Source organism: Scyliorhinus torazame, chromosome 6, assembly GCF_047496885.1.
Source record: "Scyliorhinus torazame isolate Kashiwa2021f chromosome 6, sScyTor2.1, whole genome shotgun sequence".
NCBI classification, from domain to species: Eukaryota; Metazoa; Chordata; class Chondrichthyes; order Carcharhiniformes; family Scyliorhinidae; genus Scyliorhinus; species Scyliorhinus torazame.
The window spans coordinates 286,354,778-286,379,361 of record NC_092712.1 but is presented as its reverse complement, the minus strand read 5'-3'; the positions used below and the strand labels follow the sequence as shown (position 1 = coordinate 286,379,361).

Genomic DNA, 24,584 nt, shown 5'->3' with positions numbered 1-24,584 from the left:
CTCTTTGTCCCCTATCTGGTACTTCCGTGTATACCCCAAATTCACTCCAACTATGCAATTCTTGCTGTTTAGCATCTTTGGTAATTTTTCATCTAATTTATTTGAAGCCACCAGAATATCATGTGCATGTGGGCTTGTACTCCTATTAGTATTCGTAGTCTTACTCATGTTCCAAGACCTTGATAAACTACGTCCCCTCTCCCGCCTGGTAACTTGTTCTATACTGCTACTGCTTGATCTGCTGTGGGATGTCCTTTCAAAATTCTCGACCTTTTCCTGCGGACCTGTTCACTAACTGATGTACTATCTGAACTGGCACTGCGTTTCTGTGACCTCCATTTTTGAACTTCGTGTTCCCGTAACTCCCTCTCCTGAATGCTGTACATTCACCAATGTTTATACTTTCCAGTGGCCTTCCTTGCTCTACTAATAACAGTTGCATCCTTCCATTGACTAGACCCTTCAGGCAAGTATGTCACATTTGTACCAACCTTTGGTAGTTGTCCTTCGGAAAAATGGCCTTATCCCAGATCTTAAGGTCCACAGCCACAATGTCGTTAAAATCCCTGGCCAAAGGTAAGGTTACTATCGGTCGTGCTGGTGTCCTTCTGTACTTCCTACAAACTTCACAGCAATCACTAACCTGTTCTGTCAGTTTAGTATAGTCTTCATCCCTTACCCCTGCATCCTTTAATACATTTTTCAGCCTCCGAGGAGACGGATGTGCAAATTGCCTATGCAGTTTTAATATCACAAGCTTTTTATCAGCGAAAGTCCCATTTTCAACTGCCATTAACACATCCTTAACCACTCTACTTGAAATATTATTTTTCAGTAATGGAATACAATAGTGTCCCGACTGTGTAAATTGTAAGTCCACCGTCTTTCCAAAAACTGTTGCCTTATCCTGTTCCATATCCAGTTTCATGTGAGCTTTCTTCATCGACGGTCTGTTCAGAAGCAAAGGTATCTCACTTGATACAACATCCGTGCTAATGAAATGATTCACTCCGGCAATATTGCAAGGGATCACCACTCTTTTCAGCGACTTCAGAGTATTATCATCCCCAAACCTGAAACTTGTGAAACTTTCAAATTCCTTAACCTTGTTACGACTTTCAGCATTCAAGGAGTCCAGGTAATATTTTAACTAGTCAATTCCACACACAGTAGATGTGCAGCCACTGTCCAATACAGCATATTTGAAGGATTTTGCAACCAACACCCTCATTACGTCGTAAAACTGCTTGTTAATAGGACAATGTCTTCTCTCTGAACATTATCTTTTTCCTCTTCTGACTCTTCCGCGTCATGTGTGGCTTCAAACACTCTAACATAACGTTTTGGACAGTTGAAGACAATGGTATTGAGAGTCACATCGAAAACATCGATTTATCATGCCCCGTGCATTTCTGGGGTTCATCTTCCTATTGTAAGTTCTAACTGGGTTTCTGTCTTAATTTCCTTGTCTCGATCTCCTTCTATAGTCTTGGGCCCTGTTCGTAGCCGTACAATTTCGCCATCCTGTTAGTATTTGAGTCATCAGAGCCATCGGAGTCGAATGTTTCCCCAGAAACTTCTTTCAAGCTTTTGTCATCTGATCGAATAAGTTATCCTCATCCGTAAACTGAACTCCTGTCAAAACCAGGAGCCTATCCATGTTGCTCACTCTAGCACAGTCAAGTAATTTAAAGGCCAACACAGACTGTGGAAATTCCAGGTTGTGTTTCTGCAGCCTTTTATATAATCTGCCAAATTTCATTATATAATCTTCCATGGAGAATTCCTCTCTTTTTCCGGAACTTATCAAATTCCGACCATGCTTCATAGGCACTTAAGTCATCTTTCTTGTAAATCTTATCCATATATTGTAATAGAGTCTCCAGACCTTCTTCTGATTCTAACTCTTCCAATTCCAGCTCAGAAAGCACTTTGTTTCGGATTTTACTGTCATAAGGTAGAGAAAGAGCCAATGCCATACCTTGTTTTTCCCAAGGCAGTTGTCTTAGTCCACATAACTACTGCACTTTTCCATTGGTCATATGTTTCCCTTTCAGAAAATAAGGGGGGATAGTCATATCCAGCCATCTTTATCCTGGGTTCAGCCATGTATCTTTTTTTTTCCTTCTCACTCACTCCTTGATTTGATCAGGAAAAGTTGTATCTTTCAAACCTTCACATTTGCACAGCAAACATCCTCTGCTACCATTTTTATCTGTTTTAGTTCCCGTTGGATGAAGAGTCTAAAGTCCTGTTCCTTTTCACCAAACACCATTTATTTCACTTCCACAGCCTCTGCACAAAACTCTAATAACACACCACCTGACACAAGGGCCACCTGAAGCCCCTTTACATATCCATGTCAATCATTGGATACTTAACATAAATGAGACAACTAATTGCAATGTCTCTTAATGCATTACTTAACTCTTAACCCATTACTTAACATTAATGTAATCCTACTTGGGACACTAATAAAGATTATTAATTCAGTGAGTTGAAAAGGGACCTGGTGGAGTGGAATCAAAAATTGAGATAAAAAGCTAATTTTTTAATGGAGGGCTTTCAAAATGGAAATGATTCAGGTACAGAGTACACGTTCTATTGAACGGGAAAGATGGGTATCCAATGTTCATGCTCCCCGAGATAAAATGACACAGGAAAATGATGCTTATGACAATTGTAAGGTTTGTAATACAGTGAAGAAACCAGCTGAAAATAGGTGATCCAAGAAAGGGAGTTGGATGATCGGAGGGAATATGAGAATAGATTAGCCACCAAGATAAAAGTAAACCTGAAAGTACCTTAAGGACATAAATTGGAAATGAGTAGGCAAAGGAAGGACGTGGTTGGTAGCAGCCTAAAAAGAGGATCATTTTGTGGACGAGAAGGAGGTGGCTGAGCGACTAAATGAGCACTTGACAGACTCCTCATTTCTATTCGATACAAATGCGATGTTAAAGAAGGATGCAATAGTGACATTGAATAGAATAGAAATAGAGAGGATGTATTTGAAAGGTTGGCTGTCCCAAGTAGAAATGTCAGCTGATCTGGAGGGATGCATCCCATGTTAATGAGGGAAAATTTGTCTGGGTGCAGGAGGTTTATCTATGAAAATCTTTCCAAGTGGCAGGGCAAGTTAGAATCATAGGATACCTACAGTGCAGAAGCAGGCCATTTTGGGCCATTGAGTCTCCACCGACCCTTTGAAAGAGAAACCTATCCAATCCTACTCTTCTGCCCCATCCTCGTAACCCCACCTAACCTTTGGACACAATTCAGCTAACCTTTGGACACAATTCACCTAACCTGCACATCTATGGACTGGGAGGAAACTGGAGTACCCGGAGGAAACTCACGCAGACGAGGGGAGAATATGCAGACACCACACAAGACAGTAACCCAAGGCTGGAACTGAACCCGGGACCCTGGAGCTGTGAGGCAGCAGTGCTAATCACTGTGCCATCCACGGTTGAGAAGGCTGTTTTTAAAAAAACATTTTAAATAAATGGATCCTTGACTTTACTAATAGAATAACACAGCACAAAAGCAAGGAAGCTAGCTAAACCTTTTATAACATGCAACTTAGGCCTCAGCTGGAGTATTGTGCTTAATGGTTGGCACTGTACTTTGGAGGGAGGATGGCAAGACATTGAATTGAGCGCTGAAGAATCTTTATTAGAATAGAACCAGGGAGTAGGGAGCTCAGTTATGTGGTGGGGATAGCAATCTGGGTTTGTCCTCCTTGAAATAGAGTAGGTTAAAGGAAGATTTAGTAAGGATTTTGGTAGGGTGGATGAAGAGAAGTTACTTCCAATTGCAGAAGGTTGTACAACCAGAAGACACCGATTACAGGTGGTTGGGGAAACATTTTTTTACGATCTGCAATGAACTGGCTGAAAGGAAGCAGATTAAATAATTACGTTCAAAATGGAGTTTGGGCAAAAAAAATGCAGGACTAAGAAGAAAGAGTAAGGGAGTGGGATTGATTGGATAGTTTTTTTAAGGAACTGGCATCAAGGGATAAATTACCTTTGCACTGAATCATTGAGTGCTACACTGTTGGAGATGACATCTTTTGGACAAATGTAAATGTTTGCCCTCTGAGCTGGACATAAAATATCCCGTGGCACTATTTCCGAGATTAGCAGGGGATTTATTCCTGGTGTTATGAACAATATTTATCCGTCAACCAGCATTACAGTAAAACACAGGCTATCAAGTCATTTCTGTTTGTCAAAGTTTTCTGTGTGCAAAATGGCTGCCATGTTAGCTACATTACAACAGTAATGTAACCGACAACTACACTTCAAAAAGTCCTTCATTGGCTATAAAGCACTTTGAGATGTCCAGTAGTTGTGAAAAGTGCTATATTTGTTTCTATAATTTTGTTTCTACAATTGCTTTGTGATTTCTGTGATCTTCTGTGTTGGAGGTGTTTTATTTAGATTGGCACCTGGAAAACTATTTGTACACTCTTCATTGCTTTAAGAGGCAGATTTTGATGCCCTGTGTTCCCTGTGCCTCCCATGGAGCTTATGCACTCTTATGTAGGCCTGTGAATGACCCAGAACTTGCCAGAGTTCAAAATCTGTCCTGTTTATCATGCAGGACAAACTTGGAGCATAACTTTGCAACTACTGCATTCATGTAAAATGGGTTTTGCAACTCTCTGCCACATCCATGTGGTTTCGATGATGACTGGTGGTCTTTACATTGGGATGGTTGTGTGTTGCCTCTTTTAAGCATTGCCATTGTAGAGTTTGAAATAACCCACACAAACATTTAATCAGCCTCAAGATCATTCATCTTTATTTTCCTTCAATATATGTTTTATTGCAATTTTAATTCTGAAATCAATACTTCTATGAAACTCTTACATGCAGAGCCGTCAGTGTTTTTTTTTTAAAGTAATCTCTTGGCGAGTGAAGTCTTCTGTGTATAAATTCAAATTTTGCTTGATGTGAAAGATTCTATTAAAACATCAATTATTTGAGAATTCCTTAAGTATCCAGATAGTTTTCTGGAATTGGGGAAGAAGCGATCAGATAATGTTACGCTGCACATAGAATACTCTTTTGCACACAAATTTGAACTTCTCCCTTGCAGATGGGTGAAAATCTCATTCGTTTTAATGGGATATGACCACTGGAAGTCATGCTAATAGACCTTTCTCTGTCATTTCCAACTTTCATGGGCAAGAGCCAGAGTTTACACATATAATAAGCATCTAGCTGCATGCATGCACAATCAATAGATGCTGTTGAGTACTGCAACAATCACAACCATTGCGCACACCAAGTCGTGTCATGTTCATTTTTGGAGCACTAACATAATGACGGAAGTGTTATATGCTCTTTTTTGACCGTAAGCTTAATACTGATTAGATGTACTGTCCTTACAACAAGTGTTACTTTTGCACTTCAGAAGTACTGCATCTGGAACGACAACCTAATAATAGGAAACTTGTTTTTACATAATGCTAAATTTAGCAGATTAAGTAGTGTTTGAAATAAAATTTGAAATGATGGGAAGGGAGAGATAGACACAGACTGTTCATCTCCGATAAGGGGAAAGAGAAGGAAAGACTTGAATTTTATGAAGTAAGGTTTTGTAGACATAAGATTGTTTTCATATTTGGATATAAAAACAAAAATAATGCTAGTAAAGTAGCTGAATCGATGCAAAGATCTAGTCATTGGTTTCCGACATACAAAGCCACACAATACAAAACCATTTAAATAATTTTACATTTGTGTTTTTTTTTAGTATTCTGAATCCTTCTTGTTTGAAATTCTGTCTTTTCCATAAGCAAAACCAAAATCTATAAAATTGTAGAATAGGTTTATATATTCTGCACAGTCTCTTGGGCTGATTTTCAGCTGTGATTATGGGGAGGGAAGAGTGATCACTGGAATGTTGATGGGAGTTTCCTTTGTAACAGCAAAATTTACATCTGATAATTGCGGTTGTAGCTTTTACGAAGACAAGTTCATTGTTTTGAAGCAACATGAGAGAAACTAACTTGTGATCCAGCAGTGAATTGTATATTTGACTACAATTATACTATCCCTTCTGTAGTTTGCAGTGTGATTTTTGTCTTGCATTGATCAACTGCAGGGGTCAGATTGCTTCCTGACTTAGTGATGTAACATCCTATCCGGCAAGAAGCCACTTGAGATGTCATTACGTGGCATGTAAGTGTAGTGTGATTTGAAGTTGTGTTTCAAAAGTGCCCAGTTTGTACAAGGCACTTTGTAATCTGAATTAGATTTGTGTCGTTCTAATGTCACGATGAAGTGGGCACAGTCCCGCATTTCATGACATTTTAAAAATCATAAGTGAATGAAGCTCTGCACTAATCTGTTTACTGATGAGCAGTGCAATTGACACAGCACAAAGTAATGCTTGCTTGTAAACAACCAATATTGCAACAGTATGGCTACAGGCTTGCACATCTGAAGTGTGCACTGTATTGCATAGGTAGCAGTTGGAAAGCCTATGCTTTTTTTCTTTCTTGCTGGTTATGTGCAATGTCAATTGGCTCATGCTTTGTTTCATTGTGATCTCAGGCCAGTGTTGCACAGATGTGGAGTGCACATGAGCTAGTTGGTTCAGTCAAGACCGTCTTTAACTCCTGATTTTATTTTTATTTAACCCATTCCGAAGAAGGAGTGAAATTACAACCTTGTGCTAGGCAACAAAATAAGCAGCGGGGTGGGGTGGGGGGGGGGGGGTGCGCGTGAAGCTACGGAAGCAGTCTTATAACAAACCTGGAACAAGTCTACTGAAGTGTCTTGTATTACTACTTGAGTCATTCTAAATAAAAATGAAGGTGAGTATTCCATTAATACAACAATTGTTCTTTCTCTCCAAACATATATGCACGTGAATGGTAGTCAGAAATCTTCAGTATTTATTTGTTGGTTGTGTATGGTTCCTGGATGAGAACCCAACTATTTGCAATTTATAAAACTGAGATGAAAGGTGAATGCACCACAGGAGTGATTACACTGACCAAAAGGTTTCTTATGTTAAAACAAACTTTATTTTTCCTCCCATTTAGAGTATCCAATTATTTATTTTTCCAATGAAGGGGCAATTTAGCACGGCCAATCCACCTACCCAACAGATTTTTTGGGTTGTGAGGGTGGGGGAATGTGCAAAGTCCACACGGAGAGTGACCCAGGGCCAGGATCGAACCTGTGACCTCGGCACCGTGAGAAAACAAACTTTAAACACAGAATTAACCACACTAACAACAAATAAATAGCTTTACAGTCAACAGTTCTTAAATCAAAGAGGGAGCTCTGACAAACTTTGTAAATCTGCCACTAAATATTTTAATTAAGCAAATCTATATAGTTCAAATACCACTTCTAAATAAAGTTGACAATCAGGTTTTGCTTGCTTTTCTCTGCAGATTCCTGGCGAAAACCTTTCAGGAACAAACTGAGGACACTTCATGTCAGGCAAAAATCCTGTCCTGCAGACAGACCTGACTCCTCTCCTTAATTACATCTGTACCCAAAGCATTACGACATTCTTCTGTCTCCACCCACAAGATGTCCCAAGACCTGTTTAACCAGGACCGAACACGGTATCCCTCAAATTATCTACACCCCAGAGACCTCCAAACCAAAACAGAATTTCATTGGCCAGCTTTCTGTAAACAAGTAAATACTTCTCCAATCTATTGGCAGAACCCTGCAAAATCCCTGCTTACCACACTTTCACAGCACCTTAATCACAGCTTTAGTAGACCTACTGTCCGTATGTACCATATTGCCCGTGTGGGGTAATCTAGAACAAGAAGTCACAGGTATAGGTTAGGTTGGGAGGCGGTAGATTTAAAACTGGGATGAGGAGGCACTACTTATCAAAGAGGATGGTGAATTTGCAGAACTCGCTGCCCATAGTGCGGTGGAGTCCGAATAATTAAATGGTTTCAAGGGGGAGATAAATATATTTCTGATTTTTTTTAAAAGGGTTAAAGGCTTATAGGGAACAAGTAGGGAGGTGGCTTTCAGACCATGAAGAGATCAGCCATAATCTGATTGAATGGCTGAGCAGGCTCGAAGGGCTGAATTGCCTACTTCTCCTAATTTCTATGTTCCTATACCCAGGGTTTTTTAAATAGCATTACTGTGACAAATAAAAAATATAACACTGTCTTGTATTGATCACACCACCTTTTTTAAAAAAAAGAACCAGCAATATGAAAAGATGGCTTCATTTTCCAAAGTCATTTTCAACTTTAAATACTTAAATACTAACTACTATTACACTATAAGATATATCGACATGTTCATGCATGCAAACGTAAACGTCAGTATAGTCCATTTCAGCCTTTCTTTTCCCAACTTTAAACATTTCACTTACATCTCAAAATCGCAATAAAGCATCTGCAATCATGTTTTCTCTTCCTGCTACATGTATAATTTTCAAGTTGAATGATTGCAGCAATAAAATCCATCTAAACAGTCTTTCATTACGACCTTTGAACTTCTCCAGAAACCTCAGTGGATTATGGTCTGTATAAACCGGTTGCTAACAATCCATCAGAAGCAATTAAGTGTCAAAATGTTGCTCGTCACAGTGAACTAAAAATTCATTTAGTTTGAACTTTCAGAATAAATGTTGGAACTGAATGACTTAATAAGCTAAACGCGCTAAGAGTTTGCTAAGACTTAATACCAAGACACCCTTTCTCTTCTACCTCAACAGATATATGCCGAGTATGTCGGTCAGAGGGGACACCAGACAAACCACTTTACCATCCTTGTGTGTGCACTGGCAGTATCAAATTTATCCATCAAGAGTGGTAGGTTGGATCAGATTAATATAATGTGCAGTAAACTTTTTACATTTATGCAAAATACTATTTTATAAAGTAGAAGAAGCAACATTACAATGAGAGGCGATTTTCTGTCACCATTAGCTTTCTTTAAAATAGTCACGCACAACATCTCAATTCTGTTGTGCTGAATAACTTTTAAAATATGATTAAAACTAATGAATTTTGTTTGCAATTGAGATGAGAAATGAAACTCCATATAAATTCTAAAGCGACCTGTATGAATTTTTAAAGTTCATCTAATGAGTGAAGCATTTGAGTAATTGGAGCAACATTAGATAGAAAAACGGAAATTGGAAATATAAAATAAAAAAGATGAAACTGGGCATGTAAAACTATCAGCATCTGAAAGACACATTTAGATTATTTACCGCTGAATATTTGAGCTCTCGCTCCCCTGAAATCCTCCCCCCCCCCCCCCCCCCCCCCCCCCCCCCAGAAGAACGAAACAGCACAGAAAATGAATTCAACCCATCATCCCTGTGCCACTGTGATGTCACTTTAATAGAGATAACCAATAAGTTAGACACTCCCACAGAATCAGGTATCTGCAAGAGAAGTCCACTGTTATCCGGCAATTAATATCTACTTGAAGATCTCCAACAATGTGGCACTACCTCAGTACTACTTTGAAGCATTAACCTAGATCATGTACTCAATTTGGTAGAGAGGCATGAACCTAAAACTTTCTAGCCTGAGCAGATGTCCTACTAACTGAGGACAAGCTCAGAACTAAGCTAATTGATACCTAGTCACCAAATTAGTATAAAAGAAATCATCAATGCCTTGATGGATGAGAGCACGTGAATCTGGCCAGGTTTATCAATAAATGCAGCAGTTAATAATGCAAGGTATGACTGCTGCAATCAATCAATTGTTTGCGGTTGCGTGTTTGCTTACACATAGTGAGTGAAGATAGTGTGCAATGTGAAGATGCATTGATGAACAAAAATGATGACAAACCTCATTAAACTGCAATGTGGAAATAATGCTTCCAGTGAACCTTTATGGTATGAGCAAAATTATTTTGTCGCAAATATTTTAAGTCCTTTTGTTTAAAAAAAAAAAGAATACTTTTCTATGTTTGACAGTGCTAAAATTTTTACCTTTTCTCCTAGTTTAGTTCAGTGGCTCAAACACAGCAGAAAGGAATACTGTGAACTATGCAAACACAGATTTGCTTTCACACCAAGTAAGTAACTAATGTCTGTGTCAATGTTATGTACTTGTCAGTCAATTCATTTGTTTTGGTGTCCTTCCACATAATGACATGATTGCGATTGAGAACTTGGCAAAATAGGCAATTGAAGCTGTGATGCACTGCTCTGTGCTGGTTGTTCAGGAGGCTGTTTGAAATGGCATACAGCATTCCAAGTTCAATTTTGCAGATGGAACAATGTGCTTATGTATTAAACCGTTCGAGGAAATCAACTTGCCGTGGATTTACAACATTCACATTTCAGGTCGATTTGGTCAACCTTTGGTTGATGAAGGACTGAGTGCACTTCTTGAAATCAAAACATAAAATGCTGGATAAACTTATCAAGTCTGGCAGCATCTGTGGAGAGAGAAACAGTTAATGTTTTGAGTCCATATGATTCACCTTATTGATGATGTCCCTAGTTCCAGCAATGGAAACTTAACTACGGTGACTGTCTCAGTTTAAATGGTATAAACAGGAGGTATATAGACACAGATTACTAATAGTATATCAACATGGAAAAAATAATATTTTTTATAATTTGAGCATTTTCACCTGCATTTCTGATAAGTGTATTTTTGTTGCGTAGAATGTAGGAAATTGTTATGTATTATATTTTGTTGAAATAATGTTATTAATATCCCTGGTTTAAGATGCACGCAGTATGTCTTCTAAAGCTGTGATTAAGGAGTTGTAAAAGTGGGTTAAGCATTTTTTTTTTTAATAAACATTTTATTGAGGTATTTTTTGGTATAACAACAACACAATAAGCAATGTACATGAAACTAGAAACAAAGTGCAAAAGCCGTCTCCCTCCCTTACAGGTCCCACCTTTATTAACCCCCTACTCTAAGCTAAACTAACCCCTCCCCCCTTCTGCTGACAATTAATTTTCCGTTAAGAAGTCAGTGAACGGCTGACACCTCCGGGTGAACCCTAACAGTGACCCTCTCAGGGCGAACTTGATTTTCTCCAAACAGAGAAAGCTAGCCATGTCCGATAGCCAGGACCCCGACTTGGGGGCTTTGAGTCCCTCCAAGCTAATAGTATCCATCTCCAGGCTACCAGGGAAGCAAAGGCCAGAACGTCTGCCTCTTTCTCCTCCTGGTTTCCCGGGTCTTCCGACACCCTGAAAATTGCCACCTCTGGACTCAGCGCCACCCTTGTTTTTAACACCGTGGACATGACATGTGCAAACCCCTGCCAAAATCCCCTAAGCTTCGGACATGCCCAGAACATGTGGACATGGTTCGCTGGTCCTCCCGCACATTTTGCACACCTGTCTTCCACCCCAAAGAATCTGCTCATCCGGGCCATTGTCATGTGAGCCCGGTGAACGACCTTGACTTGTATCAGGCTGAGCCTGGCACATGTTGCGAGCGTGTTAACTCTACTCAACGCATCCGCCCATAGACCATCCTCTATATATCTCCTCCCAGCTCCTCACACTGGAGCTTCAGCTCCTCGATCTGCGTCTCCTCTGATCCCATAAGTTCCTTGTAAATGTCCGAGACGCTCCTTTCTCCTACCTACCCTCTGGAAACTACCCTGTCCTGAATCCCCCTTAGCGGTAGGAGCGGGAAGGTTGACACCTGTTTACGTAGGAAGTCCCGCACCTGCAGATACCTGAATTTGTTTCCCCTCACCAACCCAAACTTCTCCTCCAGTGCCCTCATACTCGGAAAGCTCCCCTCTATAAACATATCCCCCATCCTCTCAATCCCTGCTCTCCGCCATATCCGGAACCCCCCCACCCATACTTCCCGGGGCAAACCGGTGATTATTTCAGATTGGGGACCAGACCGATGCTCCCTCTGCTCCCACATGTCGTCTCCATTGCCCCCAGACTCTCAGGGCCGCCACCACTACGGGGCTGGTGGAGTGCCATGCTGGCGGGAACTGCAAAGGCGCAGTTACCAATACCCCCAAACTGGTGCCCTTACATGAAGCCGCCTCCATATGCTCCCATGCCAACCCCTCCCCCATCACCCACTTCCTGATCATGGCTATATTCGCCGGCCAGTAATAGTAACTAAAATTTGGCAGCGCCAGCCCATCCTCTCCCCGATTCCGCTCAAGCATTACCTTCCTTATCACGGGTCTTGCCCGCTCAAACAAAGCCAGAGATCACTTTGTTGACCCGTTTAAAAAAGGACCGTGGAATAAAGATGGGGAGACATTGAAACACGAACAGGAATCTCGGGAGGACTGTAATCTTCACCGTCTGCACCCTCCCAGCTAATGACAGCGAGAGCATGTCCCATCTCTGAAAATCGTCCTTCATTTGTTCTGCTAGCCGGGCCAGATTCAATTTATGCAGCCAGTCCCATTCCCGTGCCACTTGAATGCCTAGGTACCTAAAGCTTCCCCCTACTAATTTAAACGGCAGCTCCCCCAATCGCCTCTCCTGTCCCCTCGCCTGGATCGCAAACATCTCACTTTTCCCCATATTTAGCTTGTACCCTGAAAATTGGCCAAATTCCCCTAGAATCCTCACTATTTCTTCCATCCCCTCTAATGGATCCGATATATAACAGGAGCACGTCGTCTGCATGGAGCGAGACTCTGTGCCCCCCCACCCCCCCCGGACCAGCCCCTTCCAGCCCCTTGAGGCTCTCCGAGCAATTGCCAACGGCTCTATAGCTAGTGCAGACAACAGTGGGAAGAGATGGCTTCCCTGTCTTGTCCCCCGGTGCAGTCTAAAATAGTCCGATGTTGTCCTATTCGTCCGTACACTTGCCACAGGAGCCTGATACAGCAACCTGACCCAGTCAATAAAGCCCTGCCCAAATCCGAACCGTCCCAGTACCTCCCACAGATAATCCCATTCTACCCGACTAAAACCCTTTTCTGCATCCATTGCGATCACTACCTCCACCTCCCTACCTTCCGTGGGCATCATGATCACATTTAACAACCTTCTTACATTGGCCACCATCTGCCTACCCTTAACAAACCCCGTCTGGTCCTCCCCAATAACGTCCGGAACACAATCCTCAATCCTGGAGGACAAAATTTTGGCCAGCCGTTTGGCGTCCACATTCAACAGGGATATCCGCCTGTAGGACCCACACAGCTCCAGGTTCTTTTCCCGCTTCAGAATTAGCGTGTGACATCATTGGGGGCAGCACCCCACTTCCCCTTGCCTCATTGAACATCCTCATCAATACTGGTCCCAATATCCCAGAGAATTGTTTGTAAAACTCCACTGGGTACCCGTCTGGCCCCGGAGCTTTACCCGCCTGCATGGCCTTCAGACCCTCCACTATCTCTTCCAACCCGATCAGAGCCCCCAGCCCTTCTACCAGCTCCCGGTCCACCTTTGGGAAATTCAGCCCCCCCAAGAAGTGCATCATCCCCTCCGGCCCCGTAGGGGGTTCCGACCTATACAGCCTACTGTAGAAATCCCTAAACGCCTTATTCACCCCTGCTGAGTCTCCAACCAGGTTCCCACCTCCATCATTTACTTTCCCTATCTCCCTGGCTGCCTCCCTCTTTGTATGCTGCTGTGCAAGCATTCCACTGGCCTTCTCTCCATACTCATAGATCGCCCCCCTCGTCTTTCTCAGATGCTCCACCACCCTCCCTGTGGTTAACAAGCCAAACTTCACCTGTAGCCTCCGCCGTTCCCTTAAAAGCCCTGCCTCTGGGTTCTCCGCATACCTCCTATCGATCTGTAGTACCTCCTTTACCAGGTGGTCCGTCTCTGCCCTGTCCACCGTCTCCCTATGGGCCATGACCAATCTGTGCGAGTCCAGGTCTGGTATCTTCCCCAGCATCCTCTTTATAAACTCCACATCATCCCAATTTGGCGTATACACATTTACTAATACCACCTGCACCCCCTCCAGTTTCCCACTGACCATAATGTACCGACCTCCCACATCCGAAACTATTCTACCCACCTCAAACACCACCCGCTTATTGATCAGGATCGCAACTCCTCTAGTCTTTGAATCCAGTCCCGAGTGAAAGACCTGACTGACCCAGCCTTTCCTCAACCTAATCTGGTCAGTTACTCTAAGGTGCGTGTCCTGCAACATGACCGCGTCCGCCTTCAGTCCCCTAAGATGCACGAACACGTGTGCCCTCTTGACCGGCCCATTTAACCCTCTAACATTCCAGGTGATCAGCCTAATTGGGGGGCTCATTGACCCCCCCCCCCCCTCGCCGATCAGCCATCCCCTTTTTTGGCCCACCACCAGCCCATGCTCCGTGCCTCCACCGGCCTGCCCCCACGGTACGAAGTCTTACAACACCAGGTTAAAGTCCAACAGGTTTGTTTCGATGTCACTAGCTTTCGGAGCGCTGCTCCTTCCTCATTCACCCGAGGAAGGAGCAGCGCTCCGAAAGCTAGTGACATCGAAACAAACCTGTTGGACTTTAACCTGGTGTTGTAAGACTTCGTACTGTGCTCACCCCAGTCCAACGCTGGCATCTCCACATCATGGCCTGCCCCCAGGCCGCCTCCGCCCCCAACCTCCTCCCTGTCCCTTTGCCCAAGTCCGTCCCTCGCCAGCAGAACAATTCCCCCCCCCCCCCCCACCCCCCCACCCACCCACCAGTAACAACCCCTTTGATAAACCGGACATATGCACACACCCCACTGCGCTTCCGTGAACTAGCCCGCCCAGCTAACTTGGTGCCCTCCATCCTTGGCATGAATCATTGGTTTTAACCAGTTACTTGTTTACTGAGAGATGGCTAATGTAACATTGTTTTGATATTGGAGGATCCCTGGGATGTAGATAATTTGAGGGATTGTGCTTAGTCCTGGATAAACAGGTCATGGGACATCTTAGTGGGAAGAAACTGAAGAATACCGTATGATGTAATTAATGGGTGGGGCGAGGTCTGACTATAGTTTTGCAGTTTGCCATTGGACTTTCAGCTTGCTCCTGGAAGCTTCTCTCCAAGGTCTTTGCACAAAGAGAAGCAAGTAAACCTGATTGTTAACTTTATTTGTAAGTGGTGTTTTTTTTAATTGAAATGTATATAGTTGCAGGCGTAGGGAGCAAGTTAAAGTTTTTCCTTTTCTTTGAGAACTTTTTGAACTATTAACTATAAAGCTGTTACTTTGTTGCTAATGGAATTGATTCTGTTTTTAAATTTAAGTTTGTTTTAACACAAACTACACACTATTGGTCAGTGTTATCAATACACCTATTGGTCAGTATTATCAATCCTGGGGTGAAGTATCCTTTCCTTACAGTTTTACAAACTGAAAATTGTTGGGGATCTCGTCTGGGATCCGAACATTGTTTTATATTGGCATCTTGAAATTGTGTAATGTATATTTTTCCTTTTAAAACTAAGATTGATCAGAGGTTACTATAATTGCCCAGTGCAGACTTAGACGCTTATGACTGTTCTTGATTCTCTGTTGATGAATATAGTACAGGGAGTGATTCTTAATAAACAAGTCTACACATCTAATGCAGAAATTAATTAAAGTACCCAACATGATTTAAGTTTCGAATCATTCTATTTTTTCAATTTAAAGTACCCAATTTCTTTTCAATTAAGGGACAATTTTTAGAAAGCCAATCCACCTACCCTGCACATCTTTGGGTTCTGGAGGGGTGAGACTCACGCAGAGAATGTGCAAACTCCACACAGACAGTGACCCGGGGCCAGGATTGAACCCGGGTCCTCAGCGCCGGGAGGCAGCAGTGATGACCACTGTGCCGCCCTACATCAGTTTTGAATCTTAGCAACCATAACATTTTGAGTGTGTGCACATTTTCAAGTATTTCAGACTGTATTCCTTATTTGCTCCTTCAACGTTAATTTTATTTCTAAATGTCTATTTTTAATGTAGTGCTGGATTTCATGATTATTTTGTTTGAACAAGTGATTTAATGATTGTAATTGGCAGATTTTAAAATTTGGCACCATTTGTAATTGCAGTTTAAAATATACGATCTGGAATAGAATGCAACAGTGCAACAATAGACTGCAAAAAGTAAACCGTTTAGGAATGGAAAAGCATCAGACTTTGAATTTAAAGAATGGAATTATCAAGATGCGTTATATATTGGTGCATCAACATGCTCGTACCACAGAGGATTAGACCTGGTTTCCTCTTGGAGCTTGCTTCCAGATGTGATGAATCTTTGCGTTTTTCTATGATGTTAGGGCAGCATGTGGTAGAATTTGGGCAGCTGCGTACAGGTAGTTGAGGGGCAAATTGTTTGTAACCACCCTGGATTGCATCTCCTTGTGACTATCAAAAATTATTGACAGAACCGTGGGAGCAGGTTAGTCTTCTGCTCCCTTGGCAGATGTTCAGGCGAAACCCAAAATCTGCAAAAGGGAATTTTCTGATCTGAATGGAGAAATGTTTTTATGTCGGTGGTAAACTGACTTTCTGACTGTCTCAATAGATTGAGGAACTTGCATATGGCCATTAACTTTTGGCCCACTGAGACTTGCTGTGTGTTGGATCAGCTTGGACTTATATTTTGGCTGACCTTTGTGGCTGAAGCACTGACGGGCAGTCACAGAGGGTCTTGTAGGCAATGGAGTGGAATGTTCTGTTCATCCTCATGGGACTCGTTGCTCTAATTAATAATTCAAATCTCAGACAAGGCTAAATGAAATAATGCAACAGAACAGCCCAGCTGGTGTGCACCATTAGATAGTCAGGATTAGCATGTTGTATATTTTGAATGCCTCTCCACTCCACCCCCCCCCCCCCCACCCCCCCCCCCCCCACAATCCTCTTCTATTTCCTGTAGTTGAATTGATATGTTTGCTCGTGGATATGCAAGAATAGCCTACCAGGAAGTTACCTGCACTAAGAGTGGTGTTGACTCTTTGAAGAAGCAGGAAGCAAGAATATTTGAGAATAAATGGTTGATGTGGTCATAAATGCACTTGGGCATTTGTTTGTTATATTTGTTACACTCTATTGCCATGGAAGTAAGCATTTTTTTGAATGACTAACCTGGATAGGGAATGACTTTTGCCACTAGCTTAGCATTTTACTGCCGACAGTGCTACACTGCCTACAGAGGGAGACATTGCGTGAAGGGAGGGCCACGTCGGAGTGGGATTTTTACTGGGGGAGGAACCAGAACATGGTACAGTAAGGCCTGAGTGTGGGGGCTGACTGCAAGTTTCAAGGAGTGAGGGGGTTGGATTGACTCTGGGAGTTGCTCTTTGGAGTCAGGCGTGGGGGGGTCCTTCCCTCCAGCACTCGGGAAATATGGGGGTCTACTCTCTCGGCGCAGCAGCTCCACCTGGGCCCATGCTGAGGCCTCTTGTGGCTGAGGCAATCCTTGACCTCCAACCCTCTTGGACTGGGTGCCCCTTCCCATTGCCCACCCCTCCCCAACCTCTTCACCACTTATCCTGCATACTTCTCTTCTAACTTGTCAGAGAGGCTTTGGGGCATTTATACTTGTATGTGGCAGCTAATACTGTAAAAAGGGGCCTTGGCTGGGTTTCCTCCAATTGTTCTACATCAGAAGGGAAGGACTTCAGGATCAAGTACATCAGGCCCTAGACCTCCTATGAGCATGGAACCTGGAGAATCAGTGTAAGGTAAGGAAGTGGGAGCGGAGTGGCAATCCAATGGTGATTGTTACTCCTCAGGATTTGGTCCATTATGTCCTGATCAGAGAATTCCGCTGTACTAATGATGCTCTGCTAGTCACCCACAGAAACCTGGGTATAAAGGCTCATGGACTGTTTTGCCCATTCCTGTAATTTTTTGCCCTGACTATATAATTATCAAGAAAACTGTGGTCATAGAACAAGGAGTTGCATCTCTGCACCTGATTACACTAAATAATGTGTAGTGGTTAACAAATTCTGCTACTTCAGATCCAAGGTAACAGACAATCTGTCCCTCGATTCAGAACTTGATTCACACATGGCGAAAGCAGCTATCAGCTTTGACCAACTCATGAAATAACATCAAGCTGACCTTGGGACCAAACCAGTGATTCATAAGGCCTGTGCTCTCAGCAACAAAAACAGGAAATACTGGTTAATCTCAGCAGGCCTGACAGCATCTTTGGAGAGGGAAGGGAGCTAACATTTCATGTCAAAATGACTCTTTGTCTCAGCACGTTGTATGGCTATGAGATCTGGATGACTTACAGCTAGCAAGAAAATAAACCCAAGAATTTTCAAAATGACTGTCTGCAGCATATATCCTGGCAGGACAAATCACAATTGTAGCAATCCTCTCAAAGGCAAAGCTCCCCAGTTTGTTTGCATTCATCAGAAACAGTCTTTATTGGATTGACCACCCACCGGATGGAAGACAGTCATGTACCAAAGAATGTTGTGTATGGTGATGTAGCTGGAGCTGACAGCCAGTAGGATGTCCAAAGCTCCACTCACGTGTGTGCCTGCAAGCATGGCATGAAGTCCCTAGGCATCGCTTAGTGCACCTCAGAGTCACTGGCTGACGATAGGAAAATGGCATGCCTCTTATGAGCTGCTTTGCGCCACTATGATAACCAGTGGCTTGGCAACAGACTGCCATGTCAAAAACAAGAAGCTGGTAGCTTCATGTGCTGCACTTATGGCAGAACCTTCCTTTCAAGGATTGGTCCCTTCAGCCATCAGCAAAGGTGCACCATTTGAAAACACCCCATCTGAAATGGTTTATTTGCTGCATGTTGTTATGATCCAGAAGATGTTAATTGCTGCGCAAACTGAATCCCAAAGCAAAACTTGTCTCGCGTATCACAACCTTTTTTTTTGGTTTACTGACGAGGAGGGAAAAAGAAAATGAATTTAGAAGCCACAAATTCCAGTAACATCTTTGGGACTTTAAACATTAAATGAATAATTTATTAAGAAAAGAAAACTGAAACACAAAAGATTACAGTTGCACAGTTAAAATCTGCTTCACAGAACATCCTCAAAAGAACCTCACTTGGTTAGACAAAGCGGTAAATACCCTCAAGGCAATATGTCCTTATAGATGTTTAACTACAAAATTCCAGTGATATTACCATAAGGCAAACCCACTGTTAGTGTAGGAAAGATGTAGCACAGGACTTCTCACTTCTTCTATTCTACTGTGGAAATTCAACAAACTGCAAAACAAAACCCTGCTCTCAGGAAAACACACTTTCTGGCTTGGCCAGAATGGCTAGTTCAAACAGCTGTTTTCCCAACACACTGTACCCCAGGAGGTCTTGCATAACCACTGCCACCACAGCTTAATCTCTCCTTAAATATCCTTTTTCATTAGGATCCCATTTTCTTTAGCCGCCTGTGAAAGTTAACTTTCCCAAAATATAACACACTTTCATCTTCTCCCTACTGCAAATTTCTACCCACTTGTTCAAAAGTCACCACCTTCAAATGCATGTCTTTAACAAATACACTCCTTTTGTGCCTCAACCCCAAGAGACAGTCAGTCTCCAGCTTAATTAAATTATTTATTTTCACACATAGACCCATAAGTTTGCTTCACAATAGCTCCACATAATGTCAAAAATAATAACATCCCATGTCAGTGGCAATTTTCCGTAGATGGAAGGATGCTGGTGACAACAGTGCTGCAAGAAAATTTGATCATTTATTTTTTTTAAAAATATTTTTTATTCTCCTTTTTCACATTTTCTCCCACATTTACACCCACCAACAATAAACAATAATCAGTAACAAATATGTCAATCCCCATATCAATAACAGCAATCCCATCCTCTCACCAAATCCCAAACATTAGCCCGCATGTTCACACAAATGACAAAAAGAGATTAGGGATCACCCATAGTCGCCATTAGCACATGCAGTCCCCCTCCCACCCACCCGCCCCAATGTTCGATGTTATCCAGTTCTTGAAAGTGCATAATGAATAATGCCCATGAATTGTAGAACCCCTCCATCCTTCCTCTCAGTTCAAACTTAACCTTCTCAAGAGTCAAGAATTCCAACAGGTCCCCCCGCCACGACAGAGCACAGGGTGGAGAGGTTGCTCTCAAACATATCAGGATCCATCTTTGGGCGATCAACGAGGCGAAGGCTACAACATCTGCCTCAGCACCCGTTTCCAACCTCGGGTGGTCCGACGCCCTGAATAGGGCCTCCCGGGGGCCCAGGTCCAGAAAATTTGATCATTTAAGTAAGCACTGTGATGAACAATAGGAATCGATGTGCTATATGTATATTAACTGTCTAGGTGGAAAATGTATTAATGAGAACTTAACTTAAGAAATGGAGCAGGAGTAGGCCATCAAGCACTTTGAGCCTCACCTCCCCCTCCCGTGGCCCGCCCGTCTCCCCCCTCTAGGCCCGCCCGGCTGTCTCCCTCCCTCACTGCCTGCCCTAGTATCAGTATATTACATTCTAGGAATGCACCCTGCAAACATTTTGAATGTTGATGTAAAGAAGGGTTCATAAGTTGACTTTACCATGAAGGCTGTTTTTATACTGATGAGCCGCAAATTTGAACTTTCTAATACCCATGGCAATTTCAACAAAATCAATGGTAGTACCAAAACATTCTGCTTCTTTACCAACTCGTTGCAGATCATGTTGAGATTTCGCCAATTGGGGTTAAGTGCGAGGAACAAGAAATGCTTTGTGTTTTGGTCCCCGAGCATTTGTGTCACCAGGTATAGCAGAATTGGATGCAAATTAGAGCTATTTAAAACATATATATATATTCTGGGGTAGCAAGCGATACTGGCAAAGCCACATTAGTAGTTGACTTCAGAGTATGCAGTGGTGCATCATCTTGATAGCTGAGTTCTTGGTCCTCCCACATTGGTGTTCAGTTTATGAATTCCTGGATATGGTACAGCTTCATTTCATGAAAAATAGTGGTTAGATGGATAGGTTGCTGTTTAAAGGTGACATGTAGGTTGAAATAGATAACTGGTGTGTTTCCAAATGCTGAAAAGAATGGGTGATGTGTTATAATCAGATTATTTAATTCAAAACTGCGATCACAGGACTATAGGATGGAGTTGCAGAATTAGCTAGCATAGCTTGAGTGCAGCTAGGAACAAATGTCTTCATAAGCATTGTAGGTAAGTATGTAATCATGTATCAAATAAGGTTGTTTTCCCAAGGATCTGGGAAGAACAGAGAATCCAAGTCAAGGACAGAAAATGATAAGTGATAAGAATGTACAGAAGGTTGGTCAATCTCTGAAATTGAAAGTTAGTTCAACAATTTGGGTGCGGTGAATTATCAGTTCTGTAGTTAACCTGTACTTGTCTTCCAAATTCTAATGAAACTCGCTGTGTATTTCTCGTATATTGAATCCCTGTTTCAAGTAAGGAACTGAATAGTGCTTAGAAGATAGGTACTGATACTGACTTTTTAAAAAAAAACTGTAGACAATATCTCTCCACATGGAAGTTTCATATTGAGACGGTTTATTATCATTTACTTTATTTCCCATCCAATGACTATTTCAAAAGTATTTGTTTCTTTACTTTAATCAAATTTCTATATCTTAGAGTGGGAGAGGAGATTGTGCGCACAGTCTAAATTTGATACCAGCTCAATTGCCTGAAACCTGGGAGTTCTGGTCTATTTTATCATCCTTGTATATGATTGGGTTGCTGTCCCCGATTTAACCCTCCAAGTTCTTTGTTATTGTAGCATTCATTTACCGCTGCTCTACTGACTGGAGTCATAAATTATGCAAGAAATGAGTAAAGCCTAAGCCCTTTGAATAACCTTCTCCTACAAGTTGAATTCATGTTTCATACTGGTCTGTAGCTTTACTGTGATAACAAGTAAAACTGATCACTTAAATGTAAAGTGTTTTTATTAATTAAGATCTGTTGTGAATTTGCTCAAAGGGCTTAGAAAAGAAATACATATTGAGCACTGTACCCTTTCTACAATATCTTTTCTATATGTTTTAATTCTGGCCAATTTCTAAGCAAGCTTTAAAGACTTGGTTGACAAAACTTTGCTTGTAGCCTTGTTCCCTATTCAAATAGTACATTTTGCTTTGTATATTATTTCTGGGCTTGGGTGAATGGGGATGTGTGGAATCTGGGCATATCTCCATAAGCAACTAGTATTTGATTGGACAACTACAGCTAAATCCCAAGTCGAAGCCATACTTCAAATTCATTGTTGATTGCTTCATTATGGATGCATTCCAAAATCTTACTGTACCACAGTCTCCGATTTGTGTTCATCCATATTCTGAACCCCCTGCAGTCATTTTGTACAGAATCGGAACAATTACATCATAGTCAGGCTGTTCTGCCCCCATGTCGGTGCTGGTTCTCTGTCAGAGCAATTCACCTCGTCCCCACTTTTCCCCATCCCTGTCACTGTGGCCCTGCAAATTTTTTCTCCTCAATTAATTACCTAATTCCCTTGGAAAAGCCACAGTTGACTCTGTCTCCACCACACACTCAGGTAGTACAATTCGAATCCTCTCCATATGCTACGTGGAAACAGAAATTTATCGGGTGGCCCCTGGTTCTCATACCTTTCACCTTAAATCTGGGTCCTCTGGTCCTGGACTCTTTCACCAACAAGGCCAGTTTTCTCCCTACTTGGAAACCGCTCATGAGTTTGAACACCTCTGAAATCTCCTTTCAACCTTCCCTTCTCTAAGAACAGCTCCAGTTTCTCCAAAGTATCCTATAACTGAAGTCCTTTGCCCCAGGAACCATTCATAGAATCCCTACAGTGCACAAGGAGGCCACTAGGCCCATTGAGTCTGCACCAAACCTCCGAAAAAGCATTCCACTTAGACCCACTCTCCCACCCTATCCCCCTAACCCCATCTAACCTGCATATTATTGGAAACTAAGGGGAAATTTAACATGGCCAATCCACCTAACCAGTTTCTCTCTGTGCTAGCCACCGTGCAACCCATTCTTGTGCATCTTTTCTGCACCTTCTCTAATGCTTTCACGTACCTGTTAAAATGTGGTGTCCAGGACTTCCGGGTGCGGCGATGACCAGCTGAGTCGCACGTTTCGGCAGCTCCCTGTGAAACGGACTTTTGGGCTCTTGATAGGAGCCCCAACGGCAATTTTAACGGCTGAAAACACCGTGCGGTAAACCAGAAGGGTGTTCCCCCGGACACTGATGGAAAAAGGAGAGGAAAGTGGCCGGATTGCAGCGGATCCTTTGGAACAACGGCAAGGAAGGCAAGCAGAAACCAAGATGGCGTCGGAAGGTGGCAGTTTCATATGGGGCCCTGAACAACAAGAGTTTTTGAAACGCGTGGAGGAGATAAAAAAGGAAATGAAGAAAGAGTTGTTGGCCCCGATATTACAGGCGATTGAAGGGCTGAAAGAGGAACAAAAGACCCAGGAGCAGGAGCTTCGGGTCGTGAAGGCGAAAGCAGCAGAGAATGAAAACGACATACAGGGCCTGGTGGTGAAGTCGGAGATACAGGAGGCACACCAGAAACGATCTGTGGAGAGGTTGGAGGCACTGGAAAATAACGCAAGGAGGAACAACTTGAGGATTCTTGGCCTTCCTGAAGGTGTGGAGGGGGCGGACGTCGGGGCATATGTGAGCACGATGCTGCACTCGTTAATGGGAGTGGAGGCCCCGACGGGTCCGTTGGAGGTGGAGGGAGCATACCGAGTTATGGTGCGAGGACCGAGAGCAGGAGAAGCTCCCAGAGCCATAGTGGTGAGATTTCTCCGTTTTAAGGATAGAGAAATGGTCCTTAGATGGGCGAAGAAAACTCGGTGTAGTAAATGGGAGAACGCGGTGATCCGCGTCTATCAAGATTGGAGTGCGGAGGTGGCGAGAAGGAGGGCGAGCTTTAATCGGGCCAAAGCGGTACTTCACAAAAAAAAGATAAAGTTTGGAATGCTGCAACCGGCAAGACTGTGGGTCACATATCAAGGGAGGCACCACTACTTTGATACGGCGGATGAAGCGTGGACTTTTATTGTAGAAGAAAAATTGGAATGATTGGACTACGAAAATGAACGTTTGGACAAAGTGGTGGGACGAGTGGGGGGGGGGGGCGAAGAGGGATTGTATGATTAATCCTGCGGTATGGTAACTTTTCTTTCTCCCACAGGTGGTGATGGGGGGAGGTGGGGAGGGAGAGGAGATGGGGCGTTGGCCATGGGAGGCGGGGCCGAGGGAGAGGCGCGGGCTTGGTTCCCGCGCTATGATAATTATGGCGGGAATAGAGAAGCAGGAAGGAGGGGACGCCGCACGGGGCGAGCCGTGATCACGGGGGGAAGCCGAGGTCAGCCAGAGTTTGCTGACTTCTGGGAGCAACATGGGGGGAGTAATTACGCTAGCGGGGGGGGGGGAGGGGGGAATTACTGGGTTGCTGCTGCTGGGGAAAGGGGGGAGTGGGTGCGGGAAAGGATGGGCGGGGGGGCACCGTCTGGGAGAAATACAGCCGCGTGGGAACTGGGCGAGAAGATGGAAAAAGATGATGGCTAACCGGCAAGGGGGGGGGGGGGGGGGGGGGGGGGCGCGGTGGGAAGCCCCCCAACTCGGCTGATCACGTGGAACGTGAGGGGGCTTAACGGGCCGATAAAGAGGGCACGAGTACTCGCACACCTTAAGAAACTTAAAGCAGATGTGGTCATGTTA

At 43.2% G+C, this 24,584-nt stretch overlaps 1 protein-coding gene across 1 annotated transcript in view; it reads left to right on the top strand.

Moving 5' to 3' along the window:
• Positions 1–24,584, top strand: part of LOC140425477 (E3 ubiquitin-protein ligase MARCHF6-like) — a 120,173-nt gene that overhangs the window by 25,499 nt on the left and 70,090 nt on the right. Inside the window, exons 2-3 of the mRNA XM_072509791.1 lie at positions 8,728–8,824; positions 9,976–10,049. Coding sequence (XP_072365892.1) covers positions 8,728–8,824; positions 9,976–10,049 — 171 coding nt within the window. The remainder of the gene's footprint in view (positions 1–8,727; positions 8,825–9,975; positions 10,050–24,584) is intronic.